Source organism: Salmo salar, chromosome ssa05 (genome assembly GCF_905237065.1).
Source record: "Salmo salar chromosome ssa05, Ssal_v3.1, whole genome shotgun sequence".
NCBI classification, from domain to species: Eukaryota; Metazoa; Chordata; class Actinopteri; order Salmoniformes; family Salmonidae; genus Salmo; species Salmo salar.
In genome coordinates, this window is record NC_059446.1 from 47327633 (window position 1) to 47347246 (window position 19614).

The window sequence follows — 19614 nt, forward strand, 5'->3', positions numbered from 1 at the left end:
GGAGAAGGAAATCCATCCCTGGTGTTCCATTCACTTTTAATGATGCATGTTTCCCTGTGTAAAAAGGCAGGAGTAAAAAACCTCAGAGGAAACCTCAATGCACCTCTCTCTTTCTCTCAGTGGGTGTATGAGTGTGTCTCCATGCAAAGGAGAGTACTAAGAGTTCTTTAATTATAGATTTACAGCTCAATCACTCTTTGGTGGCTGTACGTCAGACAGGGACCTGCTGGTACGTGGCCATAAAGAGTCCAAAAAGCCATTATGTGTCATCCTCCCCCTCCATACCCCCTCGAATGGCCTACAGTGCAGAACAGCAGAACATTCACTTGTACTGAACATCTCTCATTGCTACATTGACAACTAGCTTACAGCGCTTATAACGAACTCCACATAATGTACGTGCACCCCTACTAAGACAGCCACAGAGCCTGCCTTCTACAGTCTTCCAGAGTGAACTACCACAGAGCACACACTGAACTGTACCAACCCTCAAGTTAATTTTTACTTTAGCTCCATTGAGCTTACTCCAATAAACCCCCTCAAAACCTATTCCCAACCGATCAACACCTTACTGACATCAAACAACTCACACTCTTTGTAACACGCTAGAGCTTTTGTTACGTGTGAATAAAATAAACACTTATTAAACACCTCACCTTAGTGAAGGGGAGGAAAGGTAAACTATTACGGAGAAATTAATGATGTACTGAACATGTACATGACATACCATTTCTCCGTAATAGTTTACCTTTCCTCCCCTTCACTAATTGACTAGGGATATTAAAGACATGCCGTGCAGGAGGCATCTCCTGGGAGAAACGCAGCTTGGACAAATCCCTTTAAATGAGAAGCTCCTACTATTTGTCCTCCACTTCCAGGACTTTTAATTGCACTCGGTATCCAAGACAACCAGAACATATGGAAATTCGGGAGGGACAATTCTGTGGGAACAGTGACTCACAAGATTTGATGGGGCTGCAGACCTTTTATGAGAGAATAGGGAAGAGGCTGTATGTTTATTAGATAGGATGTGTGGATAGACACAGTTCAGCTGGTTTTAAAGGGGATTGATGAAGGATGTGTCTGTGTGCATGTCTGCGTGTGTGAGTGTGTGGCGTGAGACTATGTGTGTGTGAGCATGTGTATAAGTGTGTTTGTGTATGTGCGTATGTATATTATCTTGTTTATCACAAGGTCAGTCTAATTGCAATATAATATAATTTTGTCTGTACTCCTGTGCTCTGTCTCCTCAGCTCCAATGTTTGACTATGGAGACATGCTGTCCCCTCTGAGTGAAACAGAGAGCACGATCACTGTGTTGCTTCGCCCCGCCCTGGGCAGGGGATCACCCATCAGGTGAGAACACAACAGCAACAGACACACACAGACATGTACATAAATATATGCATTTGCATTGGTTGCCCCCCCCAACCCTCCAACTCCTCTTTTTACGCTGCTGCTACTCTCTGTTTATCATATATACATAGTCACTTTAACTATACATTCATGTACATACTACCTCGATTGGGCCAACCAACCAGTGCTCCCGCACATTGGCTAACCGGGCTATCTGCATTGTGTCCTGCCACCCACCACCCGTCAACCCCTCTTTTACGCTACTGCTACTCTCCATCATATATGCATAGTCACTTTAACCATATCTACATGTACATACTACCTCAATCAGCCTGACTAACCGGTGTCTGTATGTAGCCTCGCTACTTTTATAGCCTCGCTACTGTATATAGCCTGTCTTTTTACTGTTGTTTTATTTCTTTACTTACCTATTGTTCACATAATACCTTTTTTGCACTATTGGTTAGAGCCTGTAAGTAAGCATTTCACTATAAGGTCTTCACCTGTTTTATTCGGCACACTTGACAAATAAACTTTGATTTGATATATGATTTATAGACATTTTGATGTCACATTTACAGCACATACATATTATTTGCCAATGCCCCTATATGACCAAACTTAATGAGAAACATTTTACAATAATGTATACCAACATCTTGTATTGTGCTCTCTCTCCACCAGTACGTACCAGATTGTGGTAAAGGAGGAGAGTGGCTGGAAGGTGAAGAGGGAACTGGGGGTTCAGGACTGTTACCCTCTGCCCATGTCCCATGGGGAGGCCCAGGCCAGAGGGACCCCCCACTACTACACGGCCGAGCTGCTTCCCAGCAGCCTGCCTGAAGCCAGCCCCTTCACCGTGGGGGACAACCACACCTACAATGGCTACTGGAACACCCCGCTGGACCCCCGCAAGAGCTACCTCGTCTACTTCCAGGCCATGAGCAACTTCAGAGGGGTGAGTACAGGACTTGAAGAAGGCTGTGGCTGATTTATAGATCAACCCCAAGCCCCTAGGTGATCTGAGAGTATGGGTAGGTAAGCAATAGGTCATTATCACAATACGGTTTAGAGCATTCGATTTGGCTGCTGGGAGACCCCCAGCTCGTTTAAAACCATTGACAACTACCTGCGGTTTTCAAGGGATTTTTAAATAAATGTTATAACTATTTGGTTTTAACACCATCACTTCTTGAAGAGCATAGTCAGAACTATACATTTCCGATTATTCCACATTTAGCTCTATGATCAGAGTTATACAACAAGTAACTCATGCTTTTGATGATCAGTAAACATCAATTGATCATGTACTGTATTCAGATACGTGAGGGTGGCCTATCCATTTGGCATATAGCTAGCTAGCTAAGCAACTTGTCATTTAGCTTGCTTCATCAGAGATTAGGATTTTGGAAAGTGCTTGTCATGGGCAAATCACTTTTCAGAAAATGTAAGAGACACAGCGTGGCTAATCTCAGTGCGACGGCTCCCGGTGAGAGCAGTAGTCCAATGGAGATGTTATGTTAAAACAAAAAAATGCCCAATGCCATCATGCACTGATTAAGAAACACTTCAATACTTATTATTAGAGTGTGGCAGAACAAAGCAAATCTGGGAACAAATGCAAGATATTGGAGAATCTATTCAAGTCAGCCATACCTAGAATAATGGGAAGTTATTGACTTTATATATATATATATATATATATATATTATTAAATGTGATGTAATTTACAATGTATGCTAATAATAATAATAAAGCCTAATAATATAATTGAAAAGCACAAAAAAAAGAACAAAACAAGAAATGATGCAAACACCTGGTTGTATGTCATGAAAGAGAAAAGAAGCAGAGAAATATGGTTTAACAACTGATGTTGTTTAAAAAATGTATGGTTTTCTGTCGGACTGCTGTCATCACCACTATAGATGGCAAGCAAATCAAACAATATTTGTATATAGCCATCTAGTTTATCCCCTGAAAGTTAGTTTGTTAACTAGCCATATTGAAGTGATCTGTTCTGAGCTAGCGAACCAATTTGATGTGGTCCATCAATAAATATACAGTTGAAGTCCGAAGTTTACATACACCTTAGCCAAATACATTTAAACTCAGTTTTTCACAATTCCTGACATTTAATCCTAGTTAACATTCCCTGTCTTAGGTCAGTTAGGATCACCAATTTATTTGAAGAATGTGAAATGTCAGAATAATAGTATTGAGAATGATTTATTTCAGCTTTTAATTCTTTCATCACATTCCCTGTGGGTCAGAAGTTTACATACAATACATTCAATTAGTATTTGGTAGCATTGTCTTTAAATTGTTTAACTTGGGTCAAACTTTTGGGTAGCCTTCCACAAACTTCCCACAATAAGTTGGGTGAATTTTGGCCCATTCGTCCTGACAGAGCTGGTGTAACTGAGTCAGGTTTGTAGGCCTCCTTGCTCACACACACTTTTTCAGTTCTGCCCACAAACTTTCTATAGTATTGAGGTCAGGGCTTTGTAATGGCCACTCTAATACCTTGACTTTGTTGTCCTTAAGCCATTTTGCCACAACTTTGGAAGTATGCTTGGGGTCATTGTCCATTTGGAAGACCCATTTGCAACCAAGCTTTAACTTCCTGACTGATGTCTTGAGATGTTGCTTCAATATATGCACATAATATTCCTCCCTCATGATGCCATCTATTTTGTGAAGTGGACCATCCCTCCTGCAGCAAAGCACCCCCACAACATGATGCTGCCACCCCCGTGCTTCACGGTTGGGATGGTGTTCTTCGGCTTGCAAGCCTCCCCCTTTTTCCTCCAAACATAACGATGGTCATTATGGCCAAACAGTTCTATTTTTGTTTCATCAGACCAGAAGACATATCTCCAAAAAGTATGATCTTTGTCCCCATGTACAGTTGCAAACCGTAGTCTGTCTTTTTTATGGCGGTTTTGGAGCAGTGCCTTCTTCCTTGTTGAGCGGCCTTTCAGGTTATGTCGATAAAGGACTCGTTTTACTGTGGATATAGATACTTTTGTACCTGTTTCCTCCATTATCATCACAAGGTCCTTTGCTGTTGTTCTGGGATGATTTGCACTTTTCACACCGAAATACGTTAATCTCTAGGAGACAGAACGCTCTCCTTCCTGAGCGGTATGATGGCTGCGTTGTCCCATGGTGTTTATACTTACGTACTATTGCTTGTACTAACGAACGTGGTACCTTCAGGCATTTGGAAATTGCTCCCAAGGATGAACCAGACTTGTGGAGGTCTACAATTTTTTTCTGAGGTCTTGGCTGGTTTATTTTGATTTTCCCATGACGTCAAGCCAAGAGGCACTGAGTTTGAAGGTAGGCCTTGAAATACATCCACAGGTACACCTCCAATTGACTCAAATTATGTCAATTAGCCTATCAGAAACTTCAAAAGCCATGACATCATTTTCTGGAATTTCCCAAGCTGTTTAAATGCACAGTCAACTTAGTGTATGTAAACTTCTGACCCACTGGAATTGTGATACAGTGAATTAAAAGTGAAATAATCTGTCTGTAAATAATAGTTGGAAAGATTACTTGTGTCATGCACAAAGTAGATGTCCTATCCGACTTGCCAAAACAATAGTTTGTTAACAAGAAGTTTGTGGAGTGGTTGAAAAACGAGGTTAATGACTCCAACCAAAGTGTATGTAAACTTTCGACTTCAACTGTAGGTATTCCTCTAGTCTAGATGGGATAAGGCAGTGTGCAGTGCGATGGCGATTGCATCGTCTGTTGGTCTATTGGGGCAGTAAGCAAATTGAAGTGGGTCTAGTGTGTCAGGTAAGGTAGAGGTGATTTGATCCTTGACTAGTCTCTCAAAGCACTTCATGATGACAGAAGTGAGTGCTACAGGGCGATAGTCATTTAGTTTCATTACCTTTGCTTTCTTGGGTACAGGAAAAAAGGTGGACATCTTGAAGCATGTGGGGACAGTAGACTTGGATAGGGAGAGATTGAATATATCCGTAAACACTCCAGCCAGCTGGTTTGCGAATGCTCTGTGGATGCGGCTAGGGTTGCCTTCTGGGCCGGCAGCCTTTCGAGGTTTAACACTTTTAAATGTCTTACTCACGTCGGCCACGGAGAAGGAGAGCTCACGGTCCTTGGTAGCGGGCCGTGTCGGCGGCACTGTGTTATCCTCAAAGCGGGCAAAGAAGGTGTTTAGCTTGTCCAGAAGCAAGAGGTATGTACAGTTGAGGTCGGAAGTTTAATGACTCCAAACTACGTGTATGTAAACTTGCGACTTCAACTTTAGCCTATCATGGCTGTCTGCAGCAATCGTGATTAAACACTCTTAAAAACAATGTTGAAAAGGGTATAATGTTAGCTAACTTCACTATGTTGGTTGGAGAAAAAGTACACTAGGTCTACTTACCACTATGTTTAGCCAACTGTGTAAAGTTTCTACCAGTAGCTTGCAAACTAAACATTCTAATATCAGCTAACAGTACATCGGAAAATGCACCCTTCTGCTGCTTGACAGGCAGAACCCACAAAGGATGGGAAATTAACCTAAACCAATCATAGTTGTCTGTTAAAGCTTACATTTGTTTTATATCACTCATATATCCAATTAATGGTGGCCAATATTGAGAGATATCGTGAGGCTACCCTCACATATCTGAAAAAATATGATCAATTGATGTTTACTGATCATTACTGATTGTTTTTCATGAAATAATTTGAAATGTGGAGTTCTGACTATGCTTGTCAAGAGGTGATGATGTTACAACTAAATAGTTAACATTTATTTAAAAATCCCTTGAAAATGGCACACAGTTGTCAACGGTTTAAGAGGAGCTGGGGGTCTCCTTGCCCCCAGCAGGCAAATCGAACGCTCTGCACCTTATTGAGACGTTTTTTTGATAACGACTTATATGATAATTGCTTCAGTTGCTAATTGGCTTGGTAGAAATTTTGGCCAATTACTTACCAATCCACAGGGCAATTTGGAATTCAATATGTAACGCCAAATACGTGTTAGTTTATGAAAATGTAGTATTTGTCTAACTTCCATTGTCCTCCACAAGACTGGCTGAATACAATGCCTTGACTTTTTCAACATTTTTGTTACGTTACAGCCTTATTCTAAAATGGATTAAATAAAACAAAATACTCAGCAATCTACACACAATACCCCATAATGACAAAGTGTAAACAGGTTTTTAGAAATGTTTGAAAATGTATTAAACGGAAGTAATCCCATCCTTTGCTATGAGACTCGAAATTGAGCTCAGGTACATCCTGTTTCAATTGAACATCCTTGAGATGTTTCTACAACTTGATTGGAGTCCACCTGTGGTAAATTCAATTGATTGGACATGATTTGAAAAGGCACACACCTGTCTATATAAGGTCCCAGAGTTGACAGTGCATGTCAGAGCAAAAACCAAGCCATGAGGTCAAAGGAGTTGTCCTAGAGCTCCGAGGCAGGATTGTGTCGAGGCACACATCTCTAGAAGGGTACCAAAACATTTCTGCAGCATTAAAGGTCCCCAAGAATGGCCTCCATCATTCTTAAATGGAAAAAGTTTGGAACCCCCAACATTATTCCTAGAGCTGGCCGCCCCCAGCCAAACTGAGCCAATGGTCACTCTGACAGAGCTCCAGAGTTCCTCTGAAAAGATAACCATCTCTGCAGCACTCCACCAATTAGGCTTTTATGGTAGAGTGGCCAGACTGAAGCCACTCCTCAGTAAAAGGCACATGACAGCCCATTTGGAGTTTGCCAAACGGCACCTAAAGACTCTGGCCATGAGAAACCACATTCTCTGGTCTGATGAAACCATGATTGAACTCTTTTGCTTGTATGCCAAGCGTCACGTCTGGAGGAAACCTGGCACAATCCCTACAGCGAAGCATGGTGGTGGCAGCATCATGCTGTGGGAATGTTTTTCAGCGGCAGGGACTGGGAGACTAGTCAGGATCGAGGCAAAGATGAACGGAGCAAAGTACAGAGAGATCCTTGATGAAAACCTGCTCCAGAGCACTCAGGACCTCAGACTGGGGTGAAGGTTCACCTTCCAACAGGACGATGACCCTAAGCTCACAGCGAAGACAATGCAGGAGTGGCTTCGGGACTTGAACCTGATCTAAAATCTCTGGAGAGACCTGAAAATAGCTGTGCAGCAACGCTCGCCATCCAAACCTGACAGAGCTTGACAGGATCTGCAGAGAGGAATGGGAGAAACTCCCCAAATACAGGTATCAAATCTTAAGCTTGTAGCATTATACCCAAGAAGTCTCAAGGCCGTAATCACTGCCAAAGGTCCTTCAACAAAGTACTGAGTAAAGGGTCTAAATACTTCTGTAAATAATATTTGTTTCTCTTTTCATCCCTCTGCTACTGGCCTTACCCTCCTCATCCCTAGCCTTATTCTCCATTCCCTCTCTCCTCATCCCTCCATTCTTCTCCTCTATCTACTCCTTTTCCTCTCTGTTATTCCAAATCAGTGGAGACTCATTAAACCCTGTGACTAATAGGATCCTCTATAGAGGAAGATCCAGATCCTGATCCAGCAGGGCTTTATTCCAGACCACATCCTCTGTTCCTGTTCTCTCGCTCCACTGCTCCTCTCCTGCCCAAATAAAGCTGCAGCAGTCCCAATCATACACCAAGGAAGCCCCATTATCAGTCCAAACTGCCATTACAGGATCACCCCGCTACCTGGCACTGACAATTACTTAGGGATAATTGGACACAGGTGCAGATGATTAGAGATAGAAATGTTCTGTTTCAATATTCACAGAGCTTTTCTTTGCAAATCTAAATCTGGGAGAGCATTCGGAGCAACCTCTTGTGGATCATCAGTAAGGTAATGGATTCCTACATGACTTTGCATCATTGCTCTTTTTGATACCTCTGGTTAGCTTGGTATGGTAGGTTACCGTTGTTATTGTAGAGTCTTTTAGGCGGAAGTCTGATAAATGGGTGTATTCTAGTTTTGGGCCCATCAGCAAAGCAGCTCACCCCCCTTTTCCTCCAGTGGTGGTGGCTTTTTCCGGCCCTGTGGAGAAATTCTAGGGGCAGTGCAGCGTGAGCAGTTCACACAACCGGGTTAATAAGCGGCAGGATTAGACTGAAGCTTTTGACTTTACCAACGTATGGGATTAGGGCTTTGTTTTGACTCTCGGGGGCTCTAGGGGACCCTAGGGGGCTCTGCCAGCCAAGGCCATTCAGGCACCAAGGGTATACAGTAGTTACAGTCAGTCAGGCGGTCCCTATACCAATTCCAAGGCTCTCCCAATGGTCACAGAAAATCTACACTCCCTTCATGCCAGATCACCTTATTGGGCTTATATACCCTTCATACAGAGGAAAGGGGGTAGAGAGTTCATGTACACTTTTAGAAGTCAAGGAGCCTGGAAGAAGCTTTTGGGGTTCTAAAAATTGTCACACAGGGGAACCTTTCACATGGGAACGTATTCTAATATAATATTAACATTGCTGATTACATATAGAGCCATGACAGTCATCCGAATGCAATTACCTCTTTATTCTGTTGGGGATAGGGGGCAGTATTGAGAATTTAAAAAAAAATATGTGCCCATTTTTAACTGCCTCCTACACCAACTCAGAAGCTAGGATATGCATATTATTAACAGAGTTGGGTAGAAAACACTCTGAATTTTCTAAAACTGTTTGAATGGTGTCTGTAAGTATAACAAAACTCATTTGGCAGGCAAAATTACAACCAGGAAATGAGAATTGTGTGGCTGTACTATTTTTCGAGTCATTGCTAATAGATCACACAGTGACAAAGGATTCATTTCGCACTTCCTACGGCTTCCACTAGATGTCAACGATCTTTATAAAGTTGTTTGAAGCGTCTATGATGAACAGAGACCAGATGACAAGGAAGAGAAGTTGACGTCCCTGGGATGTCGTCACTTCATTATTGCCCGCACCTGCGCATTCATGTGAGTTCATGTGAGGCGAGACATTTTTCAAAAACGTTTTTCAAGACACAGGAGAGGTCGGGTTGAAACATTACTGATGTTTCACATTAAAAATGGTCCTAAAGATTGATGCTAAACAACGTTTGACATGTTTGAACGAACGTAAATAGATTATTTTTTTTACTTTTCGTCGTGACTTCCCTCCCCCCCCGCCCTACTTTTGAGTAGCCTACCGAAGCGCTAACGACATGGAAAAACTTGGAGTTATTTGGACATAAATTATGAACTTTGTCGAAAGAAACCACATTTGTTGTGGACCTGGGATTCTGGAAGTGCCAATGGATGAAGATAATCAAAGGTAAGGGATTATTGACAATGGTATTATTGATATTAGATGGTGCTAACCTGTATATCCTAGCCTATTGTTCTTAGCACAGCACCTCGTTTATTGCAAAGTGTGATTTCCCAGTAAAGTTATTTTGAAATCTGGCAATGCAGTAGCATTTACGAAATGTTAAACTATAATTCTTTGAATGACAATATTATAATTCACCAATGTTTTCGAATAGTAATTTTGTAAATTGTAACGTTGATTCACCGGAAGCATTTGAGGGGAAAAAAATTCTGAATTTCACCGCTACTGTAAAATGCTGTTTTTGGATATAAATATGAACTTGATGGAACAAAAAATGCATGTATTGTATAACATAATGTCCTAGGAGTGTCATCTGAGGAAGATTGTCAAAGGTTAGTGCATAATTTTAGCTGGTTATCTGCTTTTGGTGACGCCTGTCTTTGAATTGACAAAACATTACACACAGCTATTTTCAATGTACTCTCCTAACATAACCTAACTTTATGCTTTCGCCGTAAAGCCTCTTTGAAATCGGACAATGTGGTTGGATTGCGGAGATGTTTATCTTTCAAATGGTGAAAAATAGTTGATTGTTTGCGAAATTGAAATGATTAGATTCTTGCAGTTTTGAATTTCCTGCCATGGTCTCTTGACAATAAATCCCAATACCGGGATAAGATCCCCAACAGGTTATATAGTAAAAAAGTGGTAACTATTCCAACATTGGGGTTTGCATAGGCTCTTAAGGAACTCATACACATCTGTAATCCTCATTGAAGCTACAAAACTGTCGTGTTCAACCTTAACAAATGATGACAATACAACAGAACAGATTAACAGGAATGACATTTGCTCTCACGGGTGGCCAACAATAACTATCTGAAACTATCCTCAAAAAGTTATATAGCTTCCCTGTTCTGAGCCAACTGCAATTTTCCTAAATCCCTCTTTGTGGCACCTGACACACTACTGAACAGTAGTCAAAGTGCGACAAAACTAGGGCCTATAGGACTTGCCTTATTGATAGTGTTGTTAAGAAGGCAGAGCAGTGCTTTATTATGGACATACTTCTCCCTCTCAGCCTATCAGTAATTTGTGTAAGTGCTGTGCTTGTTGAATGTCCTTCCCTATAAGTGTGCTTAAAGTCTGTCAATTTGTTTACTGTAAAATAGCATTGTATCTGTTCAAACACAAGTTTACTAAGTGTTGGTAACAGGCTGATTGGTCCGCTATTTGAGCCAGTAAAGGGGGCTTTACTACTCTTAGGTAGCGGAATGACTTATGCTTCCTTCCAGCTCTCAGGTCACACACTTTCTAGTAGGCTTATTATCCTCAGTCATTTTCCATCCAGATTGTCAGACCCCGGTGGCTTGTCAATAATTTTTTCACCTCTTCCACACTCAGTGCTTGTCTTTCATAATTCATCAAGTCAGATATACTTGGATATGTTGTGTCAGCGTTCGTTGCTGGCACGTCATGCCTAAGTTTGCTTATCTTGCCAACAAAAGTCAAGTAGTTGTCAATATCAGTGTGTTTTTTGATGAATTAACTATCTGATTCAATGAATGATGGAGCACCCAAAATGTCAAGCTTTTTACTATGAGTCTTTTATATAAATTTTGTTGTTTCATAGTATAGTTTTTTTGGTTATTTTTTGTTTGTTTAGTCACATGCTATCTTCATTTGCAGTACGTTTGCCAATCGATTGGGCTGTCAGACTTATTTGCCATACCTTTTGCCTCATCCCTCTCAACCATCCATTTGAGGGGATTTAACAGTTTTTACAGTCATTTTCTTAATGGGTGAATGGTTATTAGTAATTGGAATTAGCAATGTCAAGTGCAGCGTCTGGTTGCTCCTCATTACACACCACAGACCAGCAAATATTATTTACATCATCAACATAAGAATCACTACAAAACTTGTTATATGACCTCTTATACACTATATTAGGCCCAGCCTTTGGAACTTTGGTTTTCCTAGATATGGCTATTATATTGTGAAAACTACAGTGGTTTTTCTTTTAAAGGTTTTGAGCTTATGCCGCAACCGTTTGTGGTAGATGGTGGCAGATTGCTCGTTCTGTCATTGCACTACACTATCACAAGGGGGAGTTAGAATGCTGATCTATCGGTAGTCTAAACTGTGGCACAAATTTACTATCTTTTCGTAAATTAATGGAGGTGTTTTCAATCCGAGAGTCTGTCTTCTCTGGCACTAGAGTCCGGCATCAGGCAACTACAATAAAAATGCTTCCGGTGGTCATGGAGTTGAGAGAGACTTTGGTAAATACAATGGGGGAATTACACTTGTGGACTAACAATTATCGAAAAATAGGCATGGTGGGCTTTCTAAATAACAAACTGGATTTATTTACTAGTGTGACAGTGATCGCCCCTCAATATAAAGTGAGTTTCTGAAACACGGAGTCCTTCAATTATTTGTGACATTGTGGTTACAATGAAGAATAAAATAAATAAAATAAATCCTATTCATAATGAATAATCAGATGCCTGTTGCAAGATTTATTTAGTTTTACTTACTATATTATGTATTGGATCACAATTTTTTTTAACTTTTACGTTAACATGTAGTTTACCAATAAAATGGACTGATGGTGGTGTGGACATAATCAGAATACATATCCTGAAAGAAAGGAATCTCACTCCAATACATTTTTATAGAAAGTTAGCAAAAATTGTTAAGATCTTGCTACCATGGAAAGGAAAATACCTGTCTATTTGTGGAAAAATCACCCTGATTAACTCTTTAGTCATATCACTGTTTACCTATTTGCTTATGGTTTTGCCTACACCTAGCAACCTGTTTAAATTGTATGAGCAAAAATATTCATTTTTTTGGGGAATCGCAAGCCAGACAAAATTAAAAGGGCCTATTTATATAATGAATATGAAAGCATTAGACCTCTCACTAAAGGCGTCAGTCATACTTAATTCCGAACTGGTTCTCCAGCAAATTAGTAAGAATTTATTTATTTTATTTTACTGTTATTTTACCAGGTAAGTTGACTGAGAACACATTCTCATTTACAGCAACGACCTGGGGAATAGTTACAGTGTAGAGGAAGGGGATGAATGAGCCAATTGTAAGCTGGGGATGATTAGGTGACCGTGATTTTGAGGGACAACTTGAGAATTTAGCCAGGACACCGGGGTTAACACCCCTACTCTTACGATAAGTGCCATGGGATCTTTAGTGACCACAGAGAGTTAGGACACCCATTTAACGTCCAATGCGAAAGACAGCACCCTACACAGGGCAGTGTCCCCAACTGCCCTGGGACATTGGGATAATTTTTTTGACCTGAGAAAAGAGTGCCTCCTACTGGCCCTCCAAAACCACTTCCATGTCTCACCCAATGTTCAAGAATGTCCTTTTTTTCCTTTTTTCAGATTACAACCGCTCACATTCGGTTATTTGAAAATGAAAAAATGTTCAATTTAAATTATTATACACAATTCTTGCAACCAATTGAATGTGATATATATATATATATATATATATATATATATATATATATATATATATACACACAAATAAATGTGGGATACAACCTTCCCAGCTCTGCAGATCTTTTTTAAGCTAGAAACCGCCTCATAATGAGTTCCGAGAGCCGATCTGTTATTCAACTAGTATTATTATTAACCCTGCATTATAATTGTATAAAAGCCCCTTAGATATTAATTTAGAATCCTCTAAATGTAATTAGATCTACAGGGATATTTTATTGATCTGCAAGTATTTTAATTTAGAAACTGCCTCTTAATGAGTTCCGAGAGCCATGTCATACCAATTATTATTGGATTATTCACTATGGCAATCACTTGTTAGTATAACATTGAAAAGGATGTGTGTTTGTATTTAAAAAAAAATATCTAATTCAATAATATATTTGTACCACCGTAGAAACATGTTTTCAAACACTTGTTTTTCACAAGTGTAGCAGGTTGTGAACTCTGCAAACAACGTTTCTATGATGGGCTGTTAGCAGGACAATAGACTCTTAATACTCCCATTTATTTACAAAAGGATAGTCTAAGAGCTCGGCTAGGTGTGAAAAGAAATCCCTCCAACTTGCAATGTATTAAGTACTCTAAAGTTTTACATTTCTAACTCCAAACCTCATGCAACCGCAAAATGTTGGGTAAAGCATATAATGTACAGTATTTGTTCATCAACATCTTTATGCTTTCATTAATAAAATAATTGTAAAAATACTCTTCAAAATGTGGCACTCTTTCAAAACTACTTTACATTAAAAATACATTTTAGTTCCTCCACGACCAGGGGTAAACCCTTGCTGAGATGATCAATGTATTTGTTGCAATGTTGTATCGTCAGTTTCTCAGGCCAAAACATCTTGATGGCCTTCACCAGCTCATCTTTGCTTGTAGGCTTGGCAGAGTTACGGATTCATGTTTTCACTTGATGCCAAACAAGTTTGATTGGGTTTAAATCAGGAGACCTAAATGAAGAGATTAAACAAATATTTGTAGATATACTGTAGGCCTACCGTAGGCGATGAGAGTCTCACTATTGTTGAGAAATGTTGCTGTTAAAGTGTTGTAGGTCTATTTACTCTGCAGGCGTCTTGACCCAGTTTATGCCCTTATTTGCAATACAAACCCGGGCGGCAGTGTGTTTTGGGTCATTGTCTGCATTTGGAGGGAAAAAAATGACATTAGCCTAGCAGCCAACATTAGGTAAATTAATAGAAATATATACTCAGCAAAAAGTTTCTGGGGGGAATGGCCCTAGCCCTCACCCTCAGATCCAACAGGTCCCAGACGTGCTCAATGGGATTGAGAACCGGGCTCTTCACTGGCCATAGCAGAACACTGACATTCCTGTCTTGCAGGAAATCACGCACAGAATGAGCAGTATGGCTGGTGGCATTGTCATGTTGGAGGGTCATGTCAGGATGAGCCTACAGGAAGGGTACCACATGAGGGAGGATGATGTCTTCCCTGTAACGCACAGAGGATGTCTTCCCTGACAACAAGCTCAGTCCGATGATGCTGTGACACACCGCCCCAGACCTCCTCCAAATCGATCCTGCTCCAGAGTACAGGCATCGGTGTAATGCTCATTCCTTCGACGATAAACGCGAATCCGACCATCACCCCTAGTGAGACAAAACCGCAACTCGTCAGTAAAGATGACTTATGCCAGTCCTGTCTGGTCCAGCGACGGTGGGTTTGTGCCCATAGGCAACGTTGTTGCCGGTGATGTCTGTGAAGTTACTTTGTCAAGCCACACAACTTAGGGGAATCTGTGTACTAGATGTCACTTTTGTTAAGATCTTGCTACCATGGAAAGGAATTTGCGGAAAGGCCTATTGCAGTCTAAGCACTGATGGGATTATGCATTCCTGGTGTAACTCGGGCAGTTGTTGTTGCCATCCTGTACCTGTCATCCAGGTGTTGTTACACGTGGTCTGCCACTGCGAGGACGATCAGCTGTCCATCCTGTCTCCCTGTAGCGCTGTCTTAGGTGTCTCACAATATGGACATTGCAATTGATTGCCCTGGCCACATCTGCAGTCCTCATGCCACCTTGCAGCATGCCTAATGCATGTCCACGCAGATGAGCAGGGACCCTGGGCATCTTTTTTTTTCATTTTTTTTTCAGAGTCAGTAGAAAGGTGTCGCGGTCTTCTAGCGACGCTTCGGAGGCATGCACACCACCCGAGTATATTACTCGCTAATGCCCATTCCCTATTTAACAAAGATGACGACATCGGAGCAAGAGTTGCTTTCCAAAGAGATATCCGACATTGTAACATACTCTGTTTCACGGAAACATGGCTAGTTTGGGATATGCTGTCGGAGTCTGTACAGCCAACGGGAATTTCAGTGCATCATGCCGACAGGAGTAAACATCTCTCCGGTAAGAAGAAAGGCGGGGGTGTATGTTTCATGATTAATGACTCATGGTGTAATCGTAACAACATACTGGAACTCAAGTCCTTTTTTTCACTTGACCTAGAATTCCTCACAATCAAATGCCGACCGGTTATTGTCACAACCGTGTATATCAGACAGTCCTCAAGGAACTTCACTGGACTTCATGCAAACTGGAAACCATATATCCTGAGGCTGCATTTATTGTAGCTGGGGATTTTAACAAAGATAATTTGAGAACAAGGCTACCTAAATTCTATCAGCATATCGAATGCAGTACATGAGCAAGTAACACGCTCGACCATTGCTACTCTAACTTCCGCAATGCATACAATGCCCTCCCCCGCCCTCCTTTTGGCAAATCTGACCATGATTCCATCTTGTTGCTCCCTTCCTATAGGCAGAAACTAAAACAGGAAGCGCCCGTGCTTAGGTCTATCCAACGCTGGTCTGACCAATCAGATTCCACGCTTCAAAGATTGTTTCAATCACGTGGACTGGGATATGTTCCGGGTAGCCTCAGAGAATAACATTGAAGTATACGCTGACTCGGTGAGCGAGTTTATAAGGAAGTGTATAGGAGATGTTGTGCCCACTGTGACTATTAAAACCTTCCCTAAACAGAAACCGTGGATGGATGGCAGCATTCGCACTAATCTGAAAGCACGTTTCACCGCATTTAATCATGGCGTGGCGACTGGGAATATGGCTGAATACAAACAGTGTAGTTATTCCCTCTGTAAGGCAATCAAACAAGCAAAGTGTCAGTATAGAGACATAGTGGAGCCGCAATTCAACTGCTCAAACACGAGACATATGTGGCAGGGTCTACAGACAATCATAGATTACAAACAGAAAACCAGCCCCGACGCAGACATCGACGTCTTGCTTCCAGACAAACTTAACTCCTTTGCCTGCTGTGGGCTCTCCTTCACTGTGGCTGACGTGAGTAAAACATTTAAACGTGTTAACCCTCACAAGGCTGCCAGCCCAGACGGCATCCCTAGCTGCGTCCTGAGAGCATGCGCAGACAAGCTGGCTGTGTTTACGGACATATTCAGTCAATCCCTATCCCAGTCTGTTGTCCCTACATGCTTCAAGATGGCCACCATTGTTCCTGTTCCCAAGAAAGCAAAGGTAACTGAACTAAATGACTATCACCCCGTAGCACTCACTTCATCATGAAGCATCATGAAGTGCTTTGAGAGACTAGTCAAGGATCATATCACCTCCACTCTACCTGTCACCCTAGACCCACTTCAATTTGCTTACCGCCCCAATAGGTCCAGAGATGATGCAATCGCCATAACACTGCACACTGCCCTATCCCATCTGGACAAGAGGAATACCTATGTAAGAATGTTGTTAATTGACTACAGCTCAGCATTCAACACCATAGTACCCTCAACTCATCATTAAGCTCAAGACCCTGGGTCTCGACCCCGCCCTGTGCAATTGGGTCCTGGACTTCCTGACGGGCCACCCCCAGGTGGTGAAGGTAGGAAACATCTCCACTCTGCTGATCCTCAACACCCACAAGGGTGCGTTCTCAGCCCCCTCCTATACACCCTGTTCACCCACGAATGTGTGGCCATGCACACCTCCAACTCAATCATCAAGTTTGCAGATGACACAACAGTGGTAGGCTTTATTACCAACAACAACGAGACAGCCTACAGGGAGGAGGTGAGGGCTCTCGGAGTGTGGTGTCAGGAAAATAATCTTTCACTCAATGTCAGCAAAACAAAAGAGATGATCGTGGACTTCAGGAAACGGCACAGGGAGCACCCCACTATCCACATCAACAGGAAAGCAGTGGATAAGGTGGAAAGTTTTAAGTTCCTCGGTGTACATATCACCGACAAACTGAAATGGTCCACCCACACAGACAGTGTTGTGAAGAAAGCACAACAGCACATCTTCAACCTCAGAAGGCTGAAAAAATGTGGCTTGTCATCGAAAACCCTTACTAACTTTTACAGGTGCTCAATTGAGAGCATCCTGTCGGGCTGTATCACTACCTGGTACGGCAACTGCACTGCCCCAAAACCACATGGCTCTCCAGAGGGTGGTGCGGTCTGCACAACGTATCACCGGGGGCAAACTACCTGCCCTCCAGGACACCTACAACACCTGATGTCACAGGAAGGCAAAAAAGATCATCAAGGACAATAACCACCCGAGCCACTGCCTGTTCACCCCGCCTCCATCCAGAAGGCGAGGTCAGTACCGGTGCATCAAACTGGGACCGAGAGATAGAAAAACAGATTTCTATCTCAAGGCCATCCAGATTGTTAAACAGCCATCACTAGCACAGAAAGGCGGCTGCCTACTTACAGACTTGATATCATTGGCCACTTTAATAAATGGAACACTAGTCACTTTAATAACGGCACTTTAAGAATGTTTACATATCTCGCATTACTCATCTCATGTGTATACTGTATCCTACGCTATCTATTCTATACTATCTATTGCGTCTTAGCCGCTCTGTCAATGCTCATCCATGTTTTTTATATTTATATATTATTATACCATTCCTTTACTAGATTGTGTGTATTAGGTTTTTGTTGTGGAATTGGTGATATTACCTGTCATATCTAGAAGCATAAGCATTTCGCTACACTCGCAATAACATCTGCTAACCATGTGTATGTGATCAATAAAATTCCTAATTCCTATTCCTAATTTGTTCCTTAAGTTTCTGTGTTTAGTTAATTACATCTCAGCATCACAAACGTTTTATTTTGGTCTGAATAAGCTTTGTTAAGGATCAACATTACGGCTATAAGTGGCCTTTATAAACATTGGCAGAGACGTTTAAAAAGTGAAAGAGACTAACAGTATTTGGCATTTACTCATGCTAATGAGCTGGAGGTTTACTGTCAAGCCTCTGTGCAATTGCTTTCATTGATGCATGTAAAGAGGTACTTGAAAGATGGTGCATTCTGCCTGGCTCTTTGAAGACCATAGCATGGGCAGCATTTCAGTCACAACACCCAGTGCGTCTCCTAATGGCACACTCACACAGGCTAACCTGCGTGTACTGTAGTAATGATGGCTGCCAACCCCTCTGGCATGACTGACACAGTTTGTGTGGGCGGCAGGGCATCAGTGTCCCCTATGTGGGCTATCTGTTTCTGCTCTCCAGATCACCAATTAACTCCACTCTTCTGCCTTCCACACCCAGACTGACGACATGCCAGTATGGATGATTTGAGCTGGAATATATCACCCCTACTTTCTGCATTACACATTTTTCTGTCAAATGTAGTAAACCAAGTCTGCTCAGTCTTATTCCCCATCACCCGGAATGGTTTGAAAGTCTTAAAAATGTATTTGATTGGAGTTTGCTGACAGATCTGCTTTTGGAAAGCCAGGCTGGGCATGGTCGCTTTCATGAATTTGATTGAGTGGAAGGATGCGGGTTTAAGTCCTGCGACAGTAACTCTACAATCAGGGATCAGTCATCGTCCTGTCACTATCACACAAGCCTAAGTATTTATATGCGGGACACGTTCGATTGGAGAACCATCTAATGAGTGAACATGTAGTTCATCTGAAACGTTCTTACGAGAGTTTAAAACAACATTTATTTAGTTTTGCCTGTATTAAGCACAAGTGTAAATCAGCATTGGATTCCTGCATAGATTCCTGCAAATTATTGCCTTGATGCAGTGAGGAATTGCCCCTGTATTTTTATGGGCTGGTTTCTGTCTGTCTTGATAGTCTTCTAAGAGCCCATTGTATTTGAATGTCCAAAGCATCCTGCAATTGCATTTACTGATACTTAAAAAGAGAGCTGAAAGTGTGTGAATGTTTTAGTCAGTTTGTGTGTGTGTGTGTGTATCTTAAATATGCCTCCCTACGTGTCTGTACTTTTTAGGAAAAGTAGATTTGCATAATTGTCCCATAAGGCCTGAATTAGCGTATGTAAATCTTAATTTGATAATGCATCTCCTCGTTGAGGTGGCAAGACGAAATTGGATTACGGTCTTCATTTTCATTAGTGTTGTTTGACAAAGGTCCTTTTCATAACACCAAGATGCC

The 19614-nt window shown here is 41.6% G+C and overlaps 1 protein-coding gene across 7 annotated transcripts in view; it reads left to right on the forward strand.

The window, feature by feature from the left end:
- The window catches only part of LOC106604982 (receptor-type tyrosine-protein phosphatase U), a 297005-nt gene that overhangs the window by 179364 nt on the left and 98027 nt on the right, over positions 1-19614 (forward strand). For all 7 annotated transcript variants that reach the window (XM_045718284.1, XM_045718282.1, XM_045718285.1 and 4 more), the window contains 2 exons: positions 1254-1356; positions 2041-2314. In XM_045718284.1, coding sequence (XP_045574240.1) covers positions 1254-1356; positions 2041-2314 — 377 coding nt within the window. The remainder of the gene's footprint in view (positions 1-1253; positions 1357-2040; positions 2315-19614) is intronic.